The sequence below is a fragment of the Cordyceps javanica genome, chromosome 7 (assembly GCF_051103115.1).
Source record: "Cordyceps javanica chromosome 7, complete sequence".
NCBI classification, from domain to species: domain Eukaryota; kingdom Fungi; phylum Ascomycota; class Sordariomycetes; order Hypocreales; family Cordycipitaceae; genus Cordyceps; species Cordyceps javanica.
In genome coordinates this window covers 427,743-445,932 of record NC_139301.1, presented here as the reverse complement: position 1 = coordinate 445,932, position 18,190 = coordinate 427,743, and the positions used below count along the sequence as shown (strand labels likewise).

At 55.7% G+C, this 18,190-nt stretch overlaps 8 protein-coding genes across 8 annotated transcripts; 6 read left to right on the top strand and 2 right to left on the bottom strand.

Annotated features, from left to right (window-relative positions):
• Positions 1-245: 245 nt before the first annotated feature.
• Positions 246-1,773, top strand: V2A60_009662 (uncharacterized protein; the record flags this gene model as incomplete). Its single annotated transcript, XM_083260927.1, has 4 exons — positions 246-281; positions 339-480; positions 538-613; positions 663-1,773. The coding sequence occupies 4 exons, from the start codon at positions 246-248 to the stop codon at positions 1,771-1,773; spliced, it is 1,365 nt and encodes a 454-aa protein (XP_083117053.1).
• A 234-nt stretch (positions 1,774-2,007) lies between these two features.
• V2A60_009661 (uncharacterized protein) lies at positions 2,008-2,514 on the bottom strand (the record flags this gene model as incomplete). The annotated part of the gene is made up of 2 exons (XM_083260926.1): positions 2,008-2,241; positions 2,362-2,514. The coding sequence occupies 2 exons, from the start codon at positions 2,512-2,514 to the stop codon at positions 2,008-2,010; spliced, it is 387 nt and encodes a 128-aa protein (XP_083117052.1).
• Positions 2,515-3,732: 1,218 nt separating this feature from the next.
• Positions 3,733-4,854, top strand: V2A60_009660 (uncharacterized protein; the record flags this gene model as incomplete). The annotated part of the gene is made up of 2 exons (XM_083260925.1): positions 3,733-3,740; positions 3,807-4,854. 2 exons carry the CDS (start codon positions 3,733-3,735, stop codon positions 4,852-4,854), a joined length of 1,056 nt encoding a protein of 351 aa, XP_083117051.1.
• A 102-nt stretch (positions 4,855-4,956) lies between these two features.
• Positions 4,957-5,604, bottom strand: V2A60_009659 (uncharacterized protein; the record flags this gene model as incomplete). Its single annotated transcript, XM_083260924.1, has 1 exon — positions 4,957-5,604. The coding sequence occupies one exon, from the start codon at positions 5,602-5,604 to the stop codon at positions 4,957-4,959; it is 648 nt and encodes a 215-aa protein (XP_083117050.1).
• A 1,337-nt stretch (positions 5,605-6,941) lies between these two features.
• V2A60_009658 (P-loop containing nucleoside triphosphate hydrolase protein) lies at positions 6,942-11,433 on the top strand (the record flags this gene model as incomplete). The annotated part of the gene is made up of 3 exons (XM_083260923.1): positions 6,942-7,130; positions 7,207-7,732; positions 7,805-11,433. 3 exons carry the CDS (start codon positions 6,942-6,944, stop codon positions 11,431-11,433), a joined length of 4,344 nt encoding a protein of 1,447 aa, XP_083117049.1.
• Positions 11,434-12,481: 1,048 nt separating this feature from the next.
• On the top strand, positions 12,482-13,098 carry V2A60_009657 (uncharacterized protein; the record flags this gene model as incomplete). The annotated part of the gene is made up of 2 exons (XM_083260922.1): positions 12,482-12,692; positions 12,797-13,098. 2 exons carry the CDS (start codon positions 12,482-12,484, stop codon positions 13,096-13,098), a joined length of 513 nt encoding a protein of 170 aa, XP_083117048.1.
• Positions 13,099-14,393: 1,295 nt separating this feature from the next.
• Positions 14,394-15,974, top strand: V2A60_009656 (FAD-binding oxidoreductase; the record flags this gene model as incomplete). Its single annotated transcript, XM_083260921.1, has 2 exons — positions 14,394-14,474; positions 14,529-15,974. The coding sequence occupies 2 exons, from the start codon at positions 14,394-14,396 to the stop codon at positions 15,972-15,974; spliced, it is 1,527 nt and encodes a 508-aa protein (XP_083117047.1).
• Positions 15,975-16,752: 778 nt separating this feature from the next.
• V2A60_009655 (uncharacterized protein) lies at positions 16,753-17,832 on the top strand (the record flags this gene model as incomplete). Its single annotated transcript, XM_083260920.1, has 2 exons — positions 16,753-17,337; positions 17,509-17,832. 2 exons carry the CDS (start codon positions 16,753-16,755, stop codon positions 17,830-17,832), a joined length of 909 nt encoding a protein of 302 aa, XP_083117046.1.
• Between the last annotated feature and the right edge of the window lie 358 nt (positions 17,833-18,190).

Genomic DNA, 18,190 nt, shown 5'->3' with positions numbered 1-18,190 from the left:
ACCGCATGCCGCCTGTCGCCAGCTGCCGGCTGCCAGCTGGCCGCCGCCTTGGCTTATTTCACATTCGACGCCAGCCCTCTTCCCTCCTCCATCAACATCGCACGATCCTGGCATGTGAGCGGAACAGCACACGGCAAAAGATCAGCAGCTTCGTCTGCAGCAGCTACACGAGCCATCGGCAGCACTGAAAAGGGAGCCACCGCTATTCACATACTTGGTTCTGTTGCTTTACAAGCGGTAGCAGCATGGCGGTGCCTCCAAGCATGATTGCGGCCATCCAGGTTATAGATACCCCTCCGCTTCCTTCAACTACTCCGGGAATAACCTGTTAAGAATAGGCTGACCTGGGCAGAGCCCGCCAAGAAGAGCTTCCATTGAGCAATGTGGCCGAGCGGGGACGCTCATTTGCACCTCCGCGGGCCGATGAATCACGAAACTATGATGCGCGCATCAAAAAGGATCTCAACAACAGATGGTCAGGTATGAAACTTGACCGCTTGCTCAAGTGAAATTCAAGCTGAACGAACTGGATATAAGCTGCGATTGTGGATGAAGAGTCTAAGCAAATGGAAGGCCTGACAAACCTGAATGCTAGACCCTGGGCATCATCAGGGTAAGCACTGGTACGGCATTGGTAGACGAAAATGACTGACAGCAAGTAGAATACAACAACCCTCGCGCTTTGTGACCCCGAAAGCTCCATTACCAGTTGTAGCTCAACAGGCTGCCTCTCCACCAGCTGCGTCCCCAGCCTTGGCATCTCCGAAGCCTGCTCCTTCGGTCTCCAAAACTCGATCTGAGAACCAAACCGTGTACGGCGGAAGATGTGAGGTATCTCTCCACGAGGGGCAGGTAGTTGTTCCGGACGCAAGGTTCCGTGTCGACATTGCTGCAAACCAGGACGAGGCTTCACTCACGTTGACAGCGCCTGGGAAGTCGACGATGGTGATGAGCGTCTTGGATTTGGAAGTTCCCATCATTTATGGGACATGCTGCATTATCAAAACGAAACCTCTCCCAGAAGCAGAAGCTGTCGTCTACAAAATCAAACCGCTTGACCCATCGACAGCGGACAAGTTGTGTCGGGTTTTGGAGAGTCTTCAGACGGTGATTTGCAAGCGCTTAGGGCGCACTCTGCCCCTGAAACTACCATCTATTCCTTCGACCCCTCCAAGACCCAAGATTGCACCGCGACAGACTGCTCCTGTGGTATATAGCCAAACACCTCTTTCCAAGTCGCTTATTTGCGCTGATTCGCCCGAGTCATCGCCCGAGTCATCGCCGCGTTTGACATATCGCCAGCTGATCGAAGTGACGCCCCAAAAGCAAAGCATCGACGCGCCAGTGAAACTTGACGAAGTGATTGACAAAATCGGCGTGATTGTGAGGACCGCATACTATCAGATCACGGGTCGTTCCATTCCCATGCCTCCCACCGCTTCGTCTACGGAGCAGCACGACGATGTCGCAATGGCCGAGTGGCTGACCAAGGGTACCCTGGACTCGGACGTGGACGAGACGAAGCGCAGCCTGGTGGAGATTATGCGCTTTCTGCGGGAGCTGCAACTGAAAAAGGCCGCCGCGCTGGAGCGCCCGATGATGTCAGACCAGACCATGGAGGTTTTCAAAACGATTGACCGCGGCATCAAAAGCCAAAGCGGCGCGGTGAATTATAGCGCGTCCGAGATCATGGATCTCAAGAAGGCTGCAATTGTGCCGCCCGCGATGGATATCAAGAAGGGATTGTCGAGCTCGCTCTGGGCGAAGAAGTAATGGAGAGCGGAGGATTGCAAGCGGCGAGGAAGGGTTGATCATGGTGTTATTAGTTGAGCGATCTTTGGCGTTTTTGTCGTCCTCGTTTTCCCTTGCTGTTTCTTTTTTTTTCTCCTACAGCTCGTTCTTTTCATACGTCGTATCCAGCCTCTTCATCGTTCCGTTGCTTGCAAGTAACTCGTAATACGTCGTCACTTTTGTAGCGTACTGCGGCATTGCTTTGTGCGTCCACACTCACTGGGCGAGACGCACACCCGACGCCTCCTGCTTCGCTCTGCACTTGGCCTCGTACTTTTCCAGCAGCTGCCGCGAATCAGCGTCCAGCGCCGCTCCCGACCCGCCGCCGCCGCTCAGAACCTCGGCGGCGAGGTCGGCGGCCTCCCGGTAGCGTCGGAAGAAGTAGAGCTCCTCGACGGCGTGCAGCAGCTCCTGGACGTCCATCTTGCTGGCGTCGCTCCGCAGGGGCAACTTGATGTGCTTGTATATCTTTTTTTTTTCTTGTTTCAGTACAAATCTTCTTGGCGCTTGGGAAGAAACGTTTGTTTCTTTTCCCTCTTTTCGGGGCCGGAGCACAATTCAAAAACTTACATTGCCGTTTTGGACTCTGGTCGCGTACGTCTGGCGCACGGCCTGAAACTCCTCCTCCGACTGCCCGGTGCGCTTGGCCTTTTTCTCTGCGGGCGTGTCCTCGGCGTCGGAGACTTCAATGTTGAGGATGCCAATGTCTTCCGTGTCACTCATCTTGTACTTGCGATATATTGGGCCGGCGAGGCTTAGAAATGCGTGTGTGTGTGTGTGCGTCAGGATTTGTTGGTTCCGGGATGAAGTTTTTCTTGACTATAAATTTTGGTGCCCGTGAAATTCGTTTGGTGTTGGCCCCACTTACGACTTGTACCATCAGGTTTATCTGATCAGTGAAATCGCATATACGTCTTCTTCCATGATTTTTTTTTTCTCTTCACCTCATCCAGTCGCCCAACAATGATGCCAACTGCAGCTACCAAACGGCTGCACAAAGTGGACATCCGGCAACCTCGCCAAGTGATGGGACCTCGATCAGTACGTCAAGCCGCCGTTTGGAACTTATCGATTCGTCAACAACGCCGAGGGCCGCGACGGGAACAACTCTTCGTTCGCAACTGCTCCGAGGCGTATCTTGAGATTGCTGCTTGGCATTTCTATTCAACCAGGGTAACATCTATTCAGCATTCATATAGCTCTCCGCATTCTCAGCATTCAATAGTCAACATCAAAATTACGCAGTATCCCTGTGATGTTCTAAATTTGCCCCCAGGCCATTCGTTTCTTTGAAGTCACAGTGTTTATTCCAGTGTTAGTTTTCTTTAGTTTTTTGCCTGGCTAACATAAATCACTTCTATTTCCGTATTATTCTCATCAACAGAGCTTCGGAATTCGCTCGGGTCCAAGTGATGCTCACATCCTAGGGCGTCCCTGTTCAAACAGAGAGACGAGGGACTGTGTACAATATGCAGACCTCAACAGAGGCCATTTCACATCCTCCTTTGGCAGATGTGGCAGGGGTAGGTCACTGATACTAAAAAACTTGTTAGAGATGTTCCTCGCGCAGACTGAGACGATGCAGGTTCTCTTGTAGGAACTGGCATGTGAATTTCATCCAAAAGTAAGCAGCACTGAGGGACCAGAAAGTTGAAAGTTCAGTCTTGCCCAAGATTACGCATGTTAAAGATCTCCGTCGGCCGCTCCAACAAGCCCGCTAATAAGTCGCCGCAGGCCGTCCCCTCAGGGCGCACCATTGTACGGCACGGCCTGTAGCGCCGCTGCAATCGCCAATATGCCACTAAAAACCCCACACAGTAACTAAACACAGTGACAAAAGCAACGTCGGGTACCTACAGCCTCTCATCTCAAGCGCCTTCAGAACTCGACGCAGCTTCTGTTTCTTCATTTTGCCACGGACGGCTGCAACCCCAGTCGAATATGCCTCTGTAAGCTATCCTTGCGAGAAGAAGCCACCCACTTGCCGGCGAAAGCAGTCACTAACCGAGATCTAGTCACTTGCTGGGGAAGAAGTCATGGAACGTTTACAACAAGGACAACATCGAGCGTGTGCGTCGTGATGAGGCAAACGCCAAGGCGGCCGAGGAGGCCGAGGAGCAGCGAATGCAGGAGGTCGATGCGGCACGACGACTGGCGATACTACGAGGCGAAGCACCACCCCCGATTGAACAGGAGGAAGAGGTTGCCGTCGCCGTCGCCGACCCAGATGCGGCGGGAAGCAGACAGCCGCCGCATCGTTTAGGGACCGGCAGGCGGCCGCGGAAACGACACGGCGAAGACGACACCGACTTTGAGCTGCGCATTGCCAAGGAGCGCGAGGACGCCGTGAGCCGGGCCGCTGCGGAAGCACGGCGCGCAACGAGCTCGGCGCCGATTGTCGACCGGCGGGGTCACATTGATCTGTTTGGCGGGGACGACAAGAGCCGCGCGCACGCCGAGAAGAACGAGGAGGCCGAGCGCGAGTCGAGCCGCAAGAAGCGCGAGTACGAGGACCAGTACACGATGCGCTTCACCAACGCCGGCGGTAAGGCGGGGACGGACGCGCCGTGGTACTCGGCCGCCGCGGACGACGGCAGCGAGGGGCAGACGCGGCGGGTGATGAAGAATGTTTGGGGCCGCGACGACCCGCAACGGAAAGAGCGCGACGAGAAGCGCATCGTGGCGAGCGACCCGCTGGCGATGATGAAGCAAGGCGCCGCCAGGGTGCGCGAGCTCAAGCAGGAGCGCAGGCGGTTTCAGGAGGAGCGCGGGAGGGAGCTGCGCCAGATGAAGAGGGAGGATGAGCGGCGGAGGGAGCGCCACGGGCATCACCGGTCGAGACGGCACCGGTCGCGGTCCCCGAGGTCGGACGAGAGGCCGAGATTGCGTGATGGAAGACGCTCCCGTTCAAGGGGGGGCGAAGAAGAAGAACGCTCGCGGCATCGTCATCGTCAACGCGACCGTAGCAGCGAGAAGCGACGCGAGGAGAGACGCCATCGGCATCGATCATCCTCACGGGAGCGAGGGAGACACGAACGGCGTGATGAGAAACGACACAGTTGATACCCCATGCAGCACGTATATATTTATTATCGATTAGATTGTATTATGACCATTCATGTCCCCACGCCGTAAATTCAACTCTCATATGCATTCAGTCGCCGCTCATTTCTCCGTCCACGGCAGCTTAATCTCCACAGGCCGCATGTCCTTGGTCGTCATGTCCACCAGCGGCCGGGCCTCGAGCCCGCGCAGGGCCTTGCTGATCTCGCCGTACAGGGCCTCGGAGATGCCCTCGCGGCGGCTCGAGTACACGTCGATGCCCTCCTTGGTGAAGAGCGTGGGCGCGAACCACGTCACGGCCCAGCGCTCGCTGGTCCCGTCCGCGCCCGTCGCCTCGCCCCAGCCCAGCACCTCCCAGTGGCTGGACACGAAAAACAGCCAGCCCTTGCCGCGCCAGTCCCAGCCGCTGCTGCTGCTGTCATTGCTGTGCGTGTCGACGCCCGTGACCGTTTTGAGCACGCCCTGCTTGCCAGAGGGCTCGTACTCGACCAGGTCGTCGATGCGCGCGCGGCCGTCGGCGCGGGCCGCGAGGGGTGCGTACGTGATGCGCACGTTGCGCGCAGAGCGCCACATGGACAGCGTCGAGTGCGTCACGGTCCATGTGCCCGTGAGCCAGTCGATTGATGGCGGCGGCGGCGGCGGTGGTGAGGAGGGGGAGGAGGAGGAGGATGAGCTGGTGGTTGCTGCCGCTTTTGCGCCGGCGTATTTTGAGGGCAGAGCGAGTGTAATTGGGCCAATGTCCGCCGCCATGATTGCAGCAGCTCTTATTGACTGGGGATGTGTACAGTGTTGATAAAAAATCGGAAAGTTTGGGCTTTCTTTCGAAGGAGATTGAAACGGCCAAGGGGATGGGATGGTCGGTGAAACTCGTGACGCGCGCCGATGGAGCTACCATCACCCGGAAGTCGTTGGTGCCGAGATGCAGTAGTTTAGCCCAAGCATCCCCGTAGAACTGACTGCCCGCCAGCGCTTATCAAGCCAGTACCCCGGATCAAGGTAGGGGAATCAACAGCTTACTCGGTATGAACTGTTGTAAGTCATTGGATTTAAGCCAGAGGAACAGTCGCGGCGTGGCGTTTCTACTTTGGCGCAGACACACACATGCCTGCGTACCCGCTAGTTAACACTCCCCTTAGTCTAAGTATTGATTTACCATGAACGAAAATCCGACTTGGATGACGAGGGACAAACCTTATGCTTTCAGGGTACATAAGTGCAGTGTGATGCTGTAGTTGTGGGTTTGAAGCGCACCATAGCAAACGACCCGGCTGTTGCTGGTTTTATCGCTGTAACACAGTCAGTTAGGTCCATGATCAAGGCTCGCAACAACAACCACATTACACGTTCAGGTTATCGTGGGGCAACGTATAGATCGATAGCCACAGCCAATTGACGACGCGAGTGCTGGGCCAGCCTACAACTTAAGTAGCCTCGTTTACTGTTATCTCGCTCCTGACCCCTGACAGCCAGCTTCACCGCCCCGCCGAATCGAAGTGGATGTGCATGAGCTGGCCAAAGTATAATCTTGCTTTACAGGCTTACTGGTAGCGCTGGCCTACTTCGTCCATGCACGCACTTTCTCTCGAGATGCTGGGGGTCTCCCGCAGCTGAGCTGTCACGCGAGAGTCATAAGGAAGAGTTGCTGGCTAAGCTCCCAAAATTGTGGTGCCCCAATTGTGCCATGTCGAGGCATCGCGATGCCACGCAGCCCTACGCACACGCATACGTAGGTTCGATGTGGCCCTATACTTCAAACGGTTACTGTAATAAATGACAGCCTTGTTGTGAAAGGAAGCACAATGACTGGGCAGGCTTCGCGAGATGTGGTCCCTTGTTGTGGCGCGGATACTGTTCCCGCTAGTCAATCAGGCTGGCTCATCGACAACTGCACCAACCGGGCCCTACGTAGACTCCGAGAGCCCATCCGGCCGGGGGCGTCTCCAGGTCCGGAGAGGGAGATCCGACTATATAGCAAACGATGCCCTGGTGAGAATAGACCCTGCTGAGGATAGTTGGGATGGGAAACCCACCACAAATTTGATCAACATTTTCACCTCATCGAGTCGTAGTCTCGCGAACTATTCACCATGGCTGCGGGCGACGATGAGTTTGGGCCACAGCTGCCCGGCTACTTTGACTTTACTCTGGTCTTCGAGCAGAGCATGTTTTCGCTTGTTCCTGCAAGCATCTTGATACTCGTTGCGCCGTATCGTATCTTGCAGTTGTGGAGGAAGAAGACGTGCGTCGGTTCTCGCAAGCTGTTGCTCGCCAAACTGGTAAGACACTTTTGTGTGGAACAAGGCTCCATGCTATTTCGAAGCCGTGCTCACAATCTCTATTAAAAAAAATTAGGGAACGGCCATGATTCTCATTGCCCTCCAAATCGCCGTTGCAGCCTTGTGGAGTCTTCCCTCCACGACCAAGGCCAAGACCTCCATCGCAGCGGCCGTACTGGGCGTGCTCGAGAGCATCGCCATCCTCGCGCTCTCCTTCTTCGAGCACGGCCGCTCGCCGAGCCAGTCCCTGCTGCTGAACATTTACCTGCTCGTCAGCAGCATCCTCGATGTCGCGTCGATCCGCACCGCCTGGATCCGCGCCCACCAGCCACCGCTGACCGGCGTGCTCACGGCCGCCTTTGTCGCTCGCCTCTGCCTCCTGGCCCTGGAGGAGACACCCAAGACGGTGCTGCTCGGGAAGGAAAAGTCGCAGTCGCAGGAGACCCGGGCCGGCTTCATCAGCCGCAGCGTCTTTTGGTGGCTCAACGGCTTCTTGACCCTCGGTTATAAGTCGTTGCTGGACGTCAGTCACATTGGTCCCATTTCCCCCAAGTTTGATTCGCGAGACCTGCGGCTCAGGCTCGAGAAAGTTTGGAATGCCGGTACGAGATTCCCGCTCCTCTCAAAATGCCTCCGTTTGCGCATCCATATATTGACTAATAGAACACGTTAAGACGACAAGAAGAGTAGCAGCAGCTTGCTCAAATGTACATTTTTGGCATTCAAAGGCCAATTTGCCGCAGGCGTCATTCCTAGGCTGCTCTACAGCGGCTTCACCCTTTCTCAGCCTTTTCTCATCAACTCGGTTGTTGGCTATGTCGCTCAAGGAGACAAGAGAAACAGCGCAGAAGGCGCAAGTCTTGTGGGCGCGGCTGTCCTGCTCTACACAGGACTTGCTGTGAGCCACGTCTGGTATCGGCACGCAACGTATCAACTCCTCACCATGTACCGTGGCGCCCTCGTCTCCTTGGTCTTCAAAAAGACGCTCGAGCTAGAAAGCTCGGGAATTCGCGACATGGCTCCAGTCACACTGATGAGCACCGACGTCGAAGGTATTGTCACGGGTGGCGCGGTGCTCCACGACATTTGGGCTGCCTTCATCGAACTCCCCCTGGCACTCTTCATGCTGTTTCGTCAGGTTGGCGTCCCGAGTCTCTTCATTCTCATACCGGCACTGCTTACCACCATTTTCGCCGGCATCATTGCCCCAAAGCTCGGACCGGCAAAGGTTTTGTGGAACACCGCTATCCAGCAGCGAGTTGGCGACACGTCCAACATGCTTAGTCAAATCAAAGGTGTCAAGATGATGGGCTTGACCGATTTCTTCGTGGACCGTCTTCAGGAGTTAAGGGCCCACGAATTAAGACTCTCGGTCAAGTTTCGCTGGATCCAAGTCTATCTACATGGTCTTGCCACAAGCTCAGTGTCCATCACCCCAGTCATTGTCATTCTTGCTGCTATATTTTGGACCAAGGCCAATGAGGGTCTGAGTGTAGCTGCTGCTTTCACCTCTCTCTCCATTATTACCATCGCGTCGAATCCCATCATGATTCTCCTAGTCTCCATGATGCAGCTCTTTGGTATCGTGGGTAGCTTTACCCGTCTTCAAAAATTCTTAATGTCTGAAGTCCGCAAAGATCCCCGCTGCCTACCACACAACTCGCAAAAGTCGTCCATCTCTATCTCTTCTCAGGATCAGACAGCCCTTCTTTGCAACTCCTCCCATCCGGGTATTGAAATGGCTTCCATCTCTGCTGAGGAGCCTTCAGAGACAATTGTCAAGTTCAAAAATGCGACCTTCTCCGTCGGCGATAAGAAAGGTGTGCTTCGCGATATTTCCATGGACGTCCGTCGTGGTACCCTTTCCATGGTCGTCGGTCGTGTAGGGTGTGGCAAATCTTCACTTGTCAAGGCAATGATTGGCGAGATACCCATTGACTCTGGTTCCTTGGATTCCAGCTCCAAATATGCTGCCTACTGTGATCAAACACCATGGGTACTGAATGTGACTGTCGAAGAGAACATCGTTGGCCAGTCACGCTATGATGAAAAATGGTTCAAGGCGGTTGTCGCTGCCTGTGGTCTCGATGAAGATCTTGCAGCGTTTGCCAACGGTCAGAAGACCCTCGTCGGATCTGGAGGCGTCGCACTCAGTGGTGGTCAAAAACAGAGAGTCGCTCTTGCTCGTGCAGTCTTTTCTGAAAAGGACTTTATTATTCTTGACGATGTCTTCAGTGGTCTCGATAACAAAACCTCCAAAGCCGTCTTCAATTGTCTTCTGGGCAAGGATGGTCTGCTACGCAAAAGGGGCCAAACTGTTGTGTTGGTTACAAATAATGTCAATTTCCTCTCGGCTGCCGATTGTATCACCATGATTGAGGACGGCTGTATTGTACGCAATCAAGTTCCCTACAATGCATTTGAGCCTTCAGAATGGGGGGTGCTGGAGGATGATTCTACCTCTGCTGATGGCGTCTCTGAGACTGCTGTAGAGCGGGTGCAGTCCGAGAAGCCGCTCCGTCGGACCGAACTCGACATTGAAGAAAAGACGAAGCAGGTTGAGAACGAGTTAAGTCGCCAAACTGGCGATATTGACTGCTATAAAATCTACCTCAAATCTCTCGGCCTTTCTGTTGTTATCGTTACTGCCATCCTGGTCTGTGTCAGTGTTGGCATCGAGAAGATGCCGCAAATCTGGCTCCGCCTCTGGACCGAGAGGGGTACTAACACGAACAAGCTGAGCTATATGGGAGGTTATGTTGCTTTTGCCATTCTAGCATCTTTTTTCCAGCTCGTTGTGATTGCATACTTCTTCATTGTGGGCATTCCAAGATCGGCCAACCGTCTTCACACCATATTGCTCAAGGCTGTCATGCGCGCGCCGCTGCACTTCTTCACGTCCACGGACAACGGCATTACCTTGAACCGATTTAGTCAAGATATGAGCCTGGTCGACCAATCTTTGCCCATGGCATTCATGGGAACTATCATTCTGGTCGCACAGGCTATTGCAGACACGGCTGTCATCGCCTCTGGCGCATCATATTTTGGAGTGATTATTCCGTTTGGACTTGTTGCCGTCTACCTGATTCAGAGATACTATCTGCGAACTTCCCGGCAGATCCGATTTCTCGACTTGGAACTTAAATCACCTCTGTACACACAGTTCACGGAAACCGTCGCTGGGCTCTCAACAATTCGCGCCTATGGCTGGTCTCGCGCTACCAAAATTGAAAACTACCAGCGGCTCGATGCGTCACAAAAACCATATTACATGATGTTCTGCATCCAGAGATGGCTCCAAGTGGTTTTGGACTTGTTTTCTGCAGGAATGGCCCTGGTTCTCATTATTTTCGCCGTCGTTCTCCCGTCTTCGACCTCTGGGGGCGCCATCGGCTTAGCATTGGTCAATGTTATCAGCTTCAACTTTACACTTTCTGCAGTCATTATGGCCTGGACGCAGCTGGAGACATCACTCGGTGCCATTGCCAGATTGAAATGGTTCCGAAAGTATACTCCGAACGAGAATAAGCCTGAGGAGATTGAGAAGTCTGAGCCGGACTGGCCGTCGCAAGGCCGGATTGAGCTAGAGAATGTTGTCGCTACTTATAGCGACCAAAACGAAGACATACTTCGCGGTGTCTCCCTAACGATTGAGTCTGGAAGCAAGGTCGGGGTCTGTGGACGTTCTGGAAGCGGCAAGTCATCACTTGTTGCCGCTCTGTCGCGTCTCCTGGAGCTCCGTGGCGGCACCATTCGCATCGATGGCGTCGACTTGGCTACCCTCCCGCGGCAGGCTATCCGCTCCAAGTTGATAGCCTTCCCCCAGGATGCTTTCCGTCTTCCTGGAACAGTCCGGCACAACCTCGACCCCGAGGGCAAGATTCAGGCCGACGAGCTGCTCATCCAGGCTCTCACCAAGACGGCCATCTGGCCATTTCTCGAGACGCGCGGCGGCCTAGACGCCAAAGTTGAGGACTTGACATTATCGGCCGGTCAGCTGCAGCTCCTTTGCCTGGCACGCATCTCGCTGCGCCGGGAAAGCACCGGTGGAGTCGTGCTTCTCGACGAGGCGACGAGCAGCGTGGACACGCGCACCGACGACGAGGTACGTGCTGCTCTCCGTTCAGATCTCGACGGAAAGACCGTGGTCGAGGTCGCACACCGTCTGGAAATTGTGCGGCATTACGACGTGGTCGTGGTCATGGCCAACGGCAAGATTGTCGAGGTTGGCAGCCCTGACGAGCTACTCGCAACGCCAGGCTCCGAGTTTCAAGCACTGTGGAATAGCAGAAGCCTGTAGAATTAAAGCATAAGTGCATACTTTCATAATGGGTCTATATCGGGACTCGGGTACATTCGTCTCGTCAAGGGACGAAAGAACAAACTCTTCTCTTTAAGCCAATTTTAGCATTCAAGTCGCTCATCTTCTGTTGCCGTCAATTCATTACTATGAGCTAATTTGTGCATTCTTTTACCAACCTGAAGCCACTTGACTGCAGTTTTCTCCAGGTCGTCAGCATCTGTCATATACCCACGTGGCTGTTGGCCTAGGGTATCCATCAGACAATCTGTGATGTAGTGTTTCGGTCAACCGTTGAGGCTAGACTAATGCAAGCACAATCCGCTTTGGTGATTCAACAAATCCGAGAGGAGAGCAAAGTGCAGACATGGTAAATTGTGTATTGCAAAGAGCTTGCCACAACTTTTTCATTGCCAGTGCGCCAACCTCTTGCCGTAATTCCAGTCTCTTGCCGTTCTTCCGGCCTATTGCCGTCATTCCAACCTATTGCCGTTGTACAAGGCTATCGCCGTTGTACGAGGCTATTGCCGTTGTACGAGGCTATTGCCTGTGGAGGAGTTATGAGACGACGGCTTCGGTCTAGACTGACCATCTTTATCAGATTTTTTCTCGAGTGCCGATGTTGATCTAGCCAAGGCTAGTTCAGTTTTCGTCGCGTATCATACCTACTCCGGCCAAGCGCGTTTCAACCAGAAAATTACCTGCCAGTTCGGGATCACCGTCAAGGGGGGGCAGTCGTCCCATTCGGCAGACAGTTCCGGCCGTGACAACGTTGGAGTGGCGCAGCCGAGTTGGAATTGCTAAAAACAATGACTGCTGCGCGAATAAGTCATTGTTGGGTAGGATGGGGGGGAACGTAACCGTCTACAGAAAAGATCTTCGGCGCGGCACACATCTTCCGAAGACCAGGGACAGCTACAGTCATATACATAAAGACTGTTGTGCTCTCAGAATTCAAGAGAAGCGAAGACAGTCTCATCAATTCGAGGTCAATTCGAGGTCAATTAGAAAAAACTGCCCCGCTCACTTTTTCAATACACTTCCAAAGATGAGGTTCTCTGTTCTTGTCGGTGCTACCTTTGCCGCTAGCGCCGCGGCTGCCCATCCCGACATCTTCCTGATCCGCCATGCCGAGAAGAACCGCGATGGCACAATCTCTGCCCAGGGGATGAAGCGCGAGCAGTGCCTGATTGACGTTTTCGGTCGTGACAGCCAGTACAATATTCAAAAGATCATCACTCCGAATCCCCACCCTGGCAGTAAGGAACAATCCACAGCAGACCCCCGTTTGCGAACGAAAAGAAATATAGAACAAAAGGAAAGGAACTCGTTGATGCTAATCTCTTTTGCTTTTGGGGAACAGGCAACGTCAGCCAGCGCCCGTACAACACGACCCTGCCCCTCGCCGAGTCTCTTGGCCTCACCATTGAGCACAAGTGCGAGTACGACGACATGGAGTGCGCCGCCAGGGAGGCCAAGGCCTACCGCGGTCCCGGCAACATTCTGATTGCGTGGGAGCATGTCAGACTCAGGCTTGTCTCCGACGATCTCGGCGCCGACGCCCCAAAGTACCCCGACAGCCACTTCGACCTCATCTACAACCAGCCCTACCCGTACGACTCTGTGACGGTCACATCCGAGAACTGCCCCGGCCTGGACGGCTGAGGAAGGGGGGTGAATAAAAAGTGGTTGCAAGCTTGGATAATGTGAAGACAAGATGGATGGATCGGCACTCTTTATAATTGAAGTGGATTCTCCGATATCACATAATGTCGTAACAGCAGTTTTCCACCCGTCGTGTTCGTCGTGTCAGCAGTAGTCAGCGCCGTGATGCTAGCGTGAGAGGCAGGATGTTTGATGACAGATAGAATAGTTAATATATTCGAGTATGTCGGCTAAGAAGTTTTTTTGCATCGGCTTTTTTTGAACGTGGCCAAGTGTCGTCGCATCGATCGCCGCGTCGTCTAGGGTATCAGAGAACTTTGAAGAGCGCTAACATATCCATCCAAATTGGAGCAGTTGTTTTGAGGCGTGTGTACTGATTAGTGTCATGGAGGCCATGCCGGCTCAAAAACCAGCTAGCGTTGCCCGAATACTCGGCAGGCGGGCGGCCAGGGGGTTCGGGATGAACTGGAGACTGTCGAGTTGATCGCTCATTGGCAACTTCGGGTTAGATCCTAGTCAGCTTTTTTGAGAAAGGGCAAGAAGGGAAAGGAGGCCGTCAGAGGAGCCAGAGACGTTCAAAAAAAAAAAAGCGGAGAGGTTTGAATACTTTATAGGTCAAGGTGAAATCTAGATAAGCATTTACCGAAGCCGATGAGTGCGAGTTGTCCAACATGTTTGGAAATGGCGATTGCGTGACTGGACATCTTTCCCAATTCGGACTGTTCCAGCTCACCTTGACTACCCCAGAAGCTCTTCCACTACTGCAGAGTCACATCTCAACCCGCGATCGCCAGTGTACATATGCCATGCCGCTTTGGCCCCCCAGATGAGCTAACCACGCGGCGCGGACGCAGGGGGGTCGGACATGCCACCACGAAACCCCCAAGCAGTCGCAATGACGACCTCGCCCGCTTGCAAATTTCGACCCGAACCATCAAACAAATTCCTCAACCGTCAAGTTGGCAGTGGAGTCGCCACGGCCCCTCAGTGCCAAATGTGTTCCCGTTTCGGCCCATAACATGGGCTACGGACGGGACCAACTACCGGGGTTTGCATGGCGGCAGCGGGCCAATATTGCCTCGTTCGGATGGGAACAATTATAGGGCACGCACGGTTGAATCCCAGTAATAAGATAAAGTCTGCCAGGGCCGCCAATAGGCCCAATAAAAGTGCAATATTGCTTTGGGTTGCTCCGTCTGGCCTTTTTAATAACCTCATGTTTCCCAGAATGTGAGTTTTTTTTCTTCTGCACGTTGTCTCAGTCGAACATCAGATAGAGACATCCGCTTGAGACCATGCGTTTACGGTCAGGGTTCGGGCTGGTTGCCGGCCTCGTCACTGCCGGCGCATTCGCTTCCGACAACATCCACAATGCCGTACGTTCGTTTCTCTGCCCACATCAATACACGATTTCTAAATTGAAAATGTAGTGTTCCGCGCTCTCCGACCGGCTCGGGGACGACCGAGTCGCATACCCCAACTCGACCGCCTACGATGACGGCATGTCGTACTGGTCGGCGCGCCAGAGCGCGCAGCGGCCGGCCTGCCTCGTCACGCCGGCGACGGCCGGCGAGGTGTCGCTCGTCCTCACGACGCTGATCCGCAGCGACGCGCCCTTCACGTTCCGCTCCGGCGGGCACACGGCGCACGCCAACGGCTCCAACACGGACGACGGCGTGACGGTGGACCTGGCGCGCCTCGACGCGGTCCGGCTCGCCGACGACGGGGCGAGCGTGTCCGTCGGCGCGGGCCTGCGATGGGGCGACGTCTCGCGGGCGCTGGACCCGCTCGGGCTCGCGGTGCTCGGCGGCCGCGACGCCGACGTGGGCGTGGCGGGCCTGCTCCTCGGCGGCGGCTTCTCCTTCTTCTCCGGCCGGCACGGCTGGGCCTGCGACAACGTGCTCGGGATGGAGGTGGCGCTGGCCTCGGGCGACGTCGTGTACGCGTCCCAGGACCGGCACCGGGACCTCTTCTGGGCGCTCAAGGGCGGCGGCGGCTCCGGCTTCGGCGTCGTCACGCGCTTCGACCTGGCCACCATCCGGCAAGGCGACCTGTGGGCGCGGACCGTCATCTTCGCGGGCCAGGCCAAGGAGGCCATCGCCGACGCCGCCACCACGCTCATCACAAGGGGCATGGACGAGGACCCCGACGCCCACGCGTACTTTGTGCGCACCCACCAGCCCGCGTACGGCGGCTTCATCAACCTCGCGAGCTTCTACCACGCCACGCCGCCGCCGTCCGACCTCAACGCGTCGACCTACGCCACGCCGGCCGTGTTCCGGCCCTTCAACGCCATCCCCGGCGCCCTCTCCAACACCACCATGGTCGCGAACCTCACCGCCGTGTCCGAGTCCATCTCGACGCCCTACGGCATGCGCCAGACGTGGTCCAACGTCGCCTTCGCCGCCGGCTCGCCCGCCGTCATCGCCGAGCTCCTCGCGCTGTGGGAGGAGGCCGTCCAGCGGGTCGTCCCGCAGGCCGCCGCGCGCGGCGCCACGTACTCGCCCTTTGCCATCTACCAGGCCATCACGACCGGCCAGCTGCGCGCCTCGCAGCGGCGCGGCGGCAACGCCATGGGCCTGTCGCCCGAGACGGGGCCCATGGTGATGATGCACTTCCTCACCGGCTGGGACGACGAGTCGCTGGACGAGGCCGTCCTGCAGTCGACGCGGGAGCTGGTGCGCGCCGCGGACGACAAGACGCGGGCGCTCGGCGCGCACCGCTCCTTCATTTACATGAACTACGGCGGCCAGCGGCAGAATGTCTTGCAGAGCTACGGCCCGGAAAACTATCTCAGGCTGCTGCAGACATCGCTACGGTATGACCCACGGAGAGACTTGCAGCGGCTCTGGAAGGGATACTTTAAGTTCTATTGACACAGTGCTTTGGCCCTTTGCCTGGCAGTTTCGAGATGATCTACTATGCTCGATCTCTGCCATTAGCCAGCAGATTCCTATCCTCGATGTTATTGTAAGGAGTTTTTTTTGTATATATCAATGGGCATCCTCGCCAGTCGGTACCAGGAGATATGATCGGCGTCGACTGCCATCCGTTTTTTTGTTCATAGGACATGGAGTCTCACAGCATTCTAGGCGCACCATACAGCATTTTCTACAAAAAAAAAAAACTTCAATATAAAGATGACCCTCTTAGAAGGCTCTTTTTCTTTCCCGTTGCGTTTTTTCAATCCCACGTCGCCCGGTTATGCTGGCCCGGCTTTCGCAAAATCGGCGCCTCCGGAGGCGGGCTGACGAGTCTTGCCCAACGAGGCAAGTGCAAAATGGCTGAGCCGACGGCGTTCATTTTCTTGAGCATTCATTCAGCCACGAAAGTTCTCGCCAGGCTAGCCAGTGTTTTTTGGTAAAGCCACGCGGGCATCCGGATCCCTCGACGGGAGCGATGCCGCCCGGCGGGTATGCGTGATTATTCCCACCCAGACGGCCAGGTAAGCTGCGCGATACGGGCAACGCGGCAGCCCAAAGCCCGCCCACCACCATTGAAGTGGTCGATCGGCAAGCATGGTAGCCCTGTTCGCTAGTTCTCTATATAAGGCGAGTGCTTCGCAAAAGCCTTTCTCCAAGTTTTGGATTACTTGCTATACAGTTTTGGAAAGGGGAAACGCCCTCCACCAGGCGCGCCACTTACACCGACATTATGGCCACCGCCACAGATAGCGTCGCGAAGCTCTATGGTAAGATCGCGGCCTCTGAAGGCACCCGCCTCGCCGAGCACCCCATGGAGCGCGAGCTCACTCTCCGGACCATCCGCGCCCACCTCCCGGCCGCGTGCTCCGTCGCCGACGTGGGCGGGGGTCCGGGCAAGCTGGCCTTTGCGCTCGCCGACGACGGCCACGCCGTGGACCTCGTGGACCTGACGCCCGACCTCGTCGCCATGGCACAGCAGGAGCAGGAGGAGCGCCGTGCCGCCGCCGCCGGAGGCGGAAGCGGAGGCGGAGGCCTCCTCCGGAGCATCGCCGTGGGCAACGCTCTACACGCGCCGTCCCTGCCGCAGCCCGCAGCGCCGGCCGCGCACTACGACGGCGTGCTCCTGCTCGGGCCACTGTACCACCTCCTCGAGGAGGGCGAGCGCGTTGCGGCCGTGTCCAACGCGCTGCGGCTGGCCCGTCCCGGCACGGGCATCGTGTTTCTTGCCTTTATCAGCATCGCCGCGCACCTGCGGGACGTGGCGGTCCGAGACCCGGCCAAGTTGGTGCGCGCGGGGGCGTTTTACCAGAAATATGTAAGTAAAAACAAACTCCTCTACGGGTTTATCTACCCCCCTTCCCGCCACCCCCGATGTAGTGACGTTTTTTTTTGGGGGGGGGGGGGGGGGGGTCTCCCTGGGAGTGAGTGAGTGAGTGAGTGAATTTGAGAGAGGACTCTTTGATGCTAATGTGAAAACGACATGCAGCTCCGCAGTGGCAGGTACGACATGTTCAAGGAGTCGCTCGGAATCACGGTCCAGAGCCATCACACCTGCGCCGCTGACGCGCGCGCGTTTCTGCAGGGGCACTTTGCCCATGAGGCGGAGCTTGTCGAACTACGCTCGACAGAAGGGATACTCGGCGGCGGTCTCGATGCCAAGCTCGAGGCTGCGGGCCCAGAGGTTGTGCAGGCCTGGGCCAGCCTCATGTATGAGGAATACTCGACCAAGGAGGAGTTTCTTGGCTGCGCCGACCATCTCATTGCTGTCCTTCGAAGGAAGGCATCCCCCAAAGACAGCACAGACGAGTAGAGAGTACTTTTGACGGTGTATATTTTCTCTATTTATTTTATTGTTTGCATACAAATGGGACGGTTCTCGCCTGTTGAAGCAGGCATGCCATCGTCTGCCACCACCCCCCTTGACAAGGCTCGCGTCTAGTCAAGAAGTCGCCTCATTAGGTTGGCTTGACTGCGACTACCGGCAGTCCTGGTTCAGGATCCACTGCATGTTCAGGAAATAACATCTCCCTTCCATTGTATTGCGCCAATTTTTATTCCCCATCACACCATAGTGTTACAAGTTTCATAAATGCAATGGGCCCGTTCGATTCCCGTCGTTCGGTACCCGATGATTAAATGTTAATCAAACAAATAGCTCGTCGGCGGTT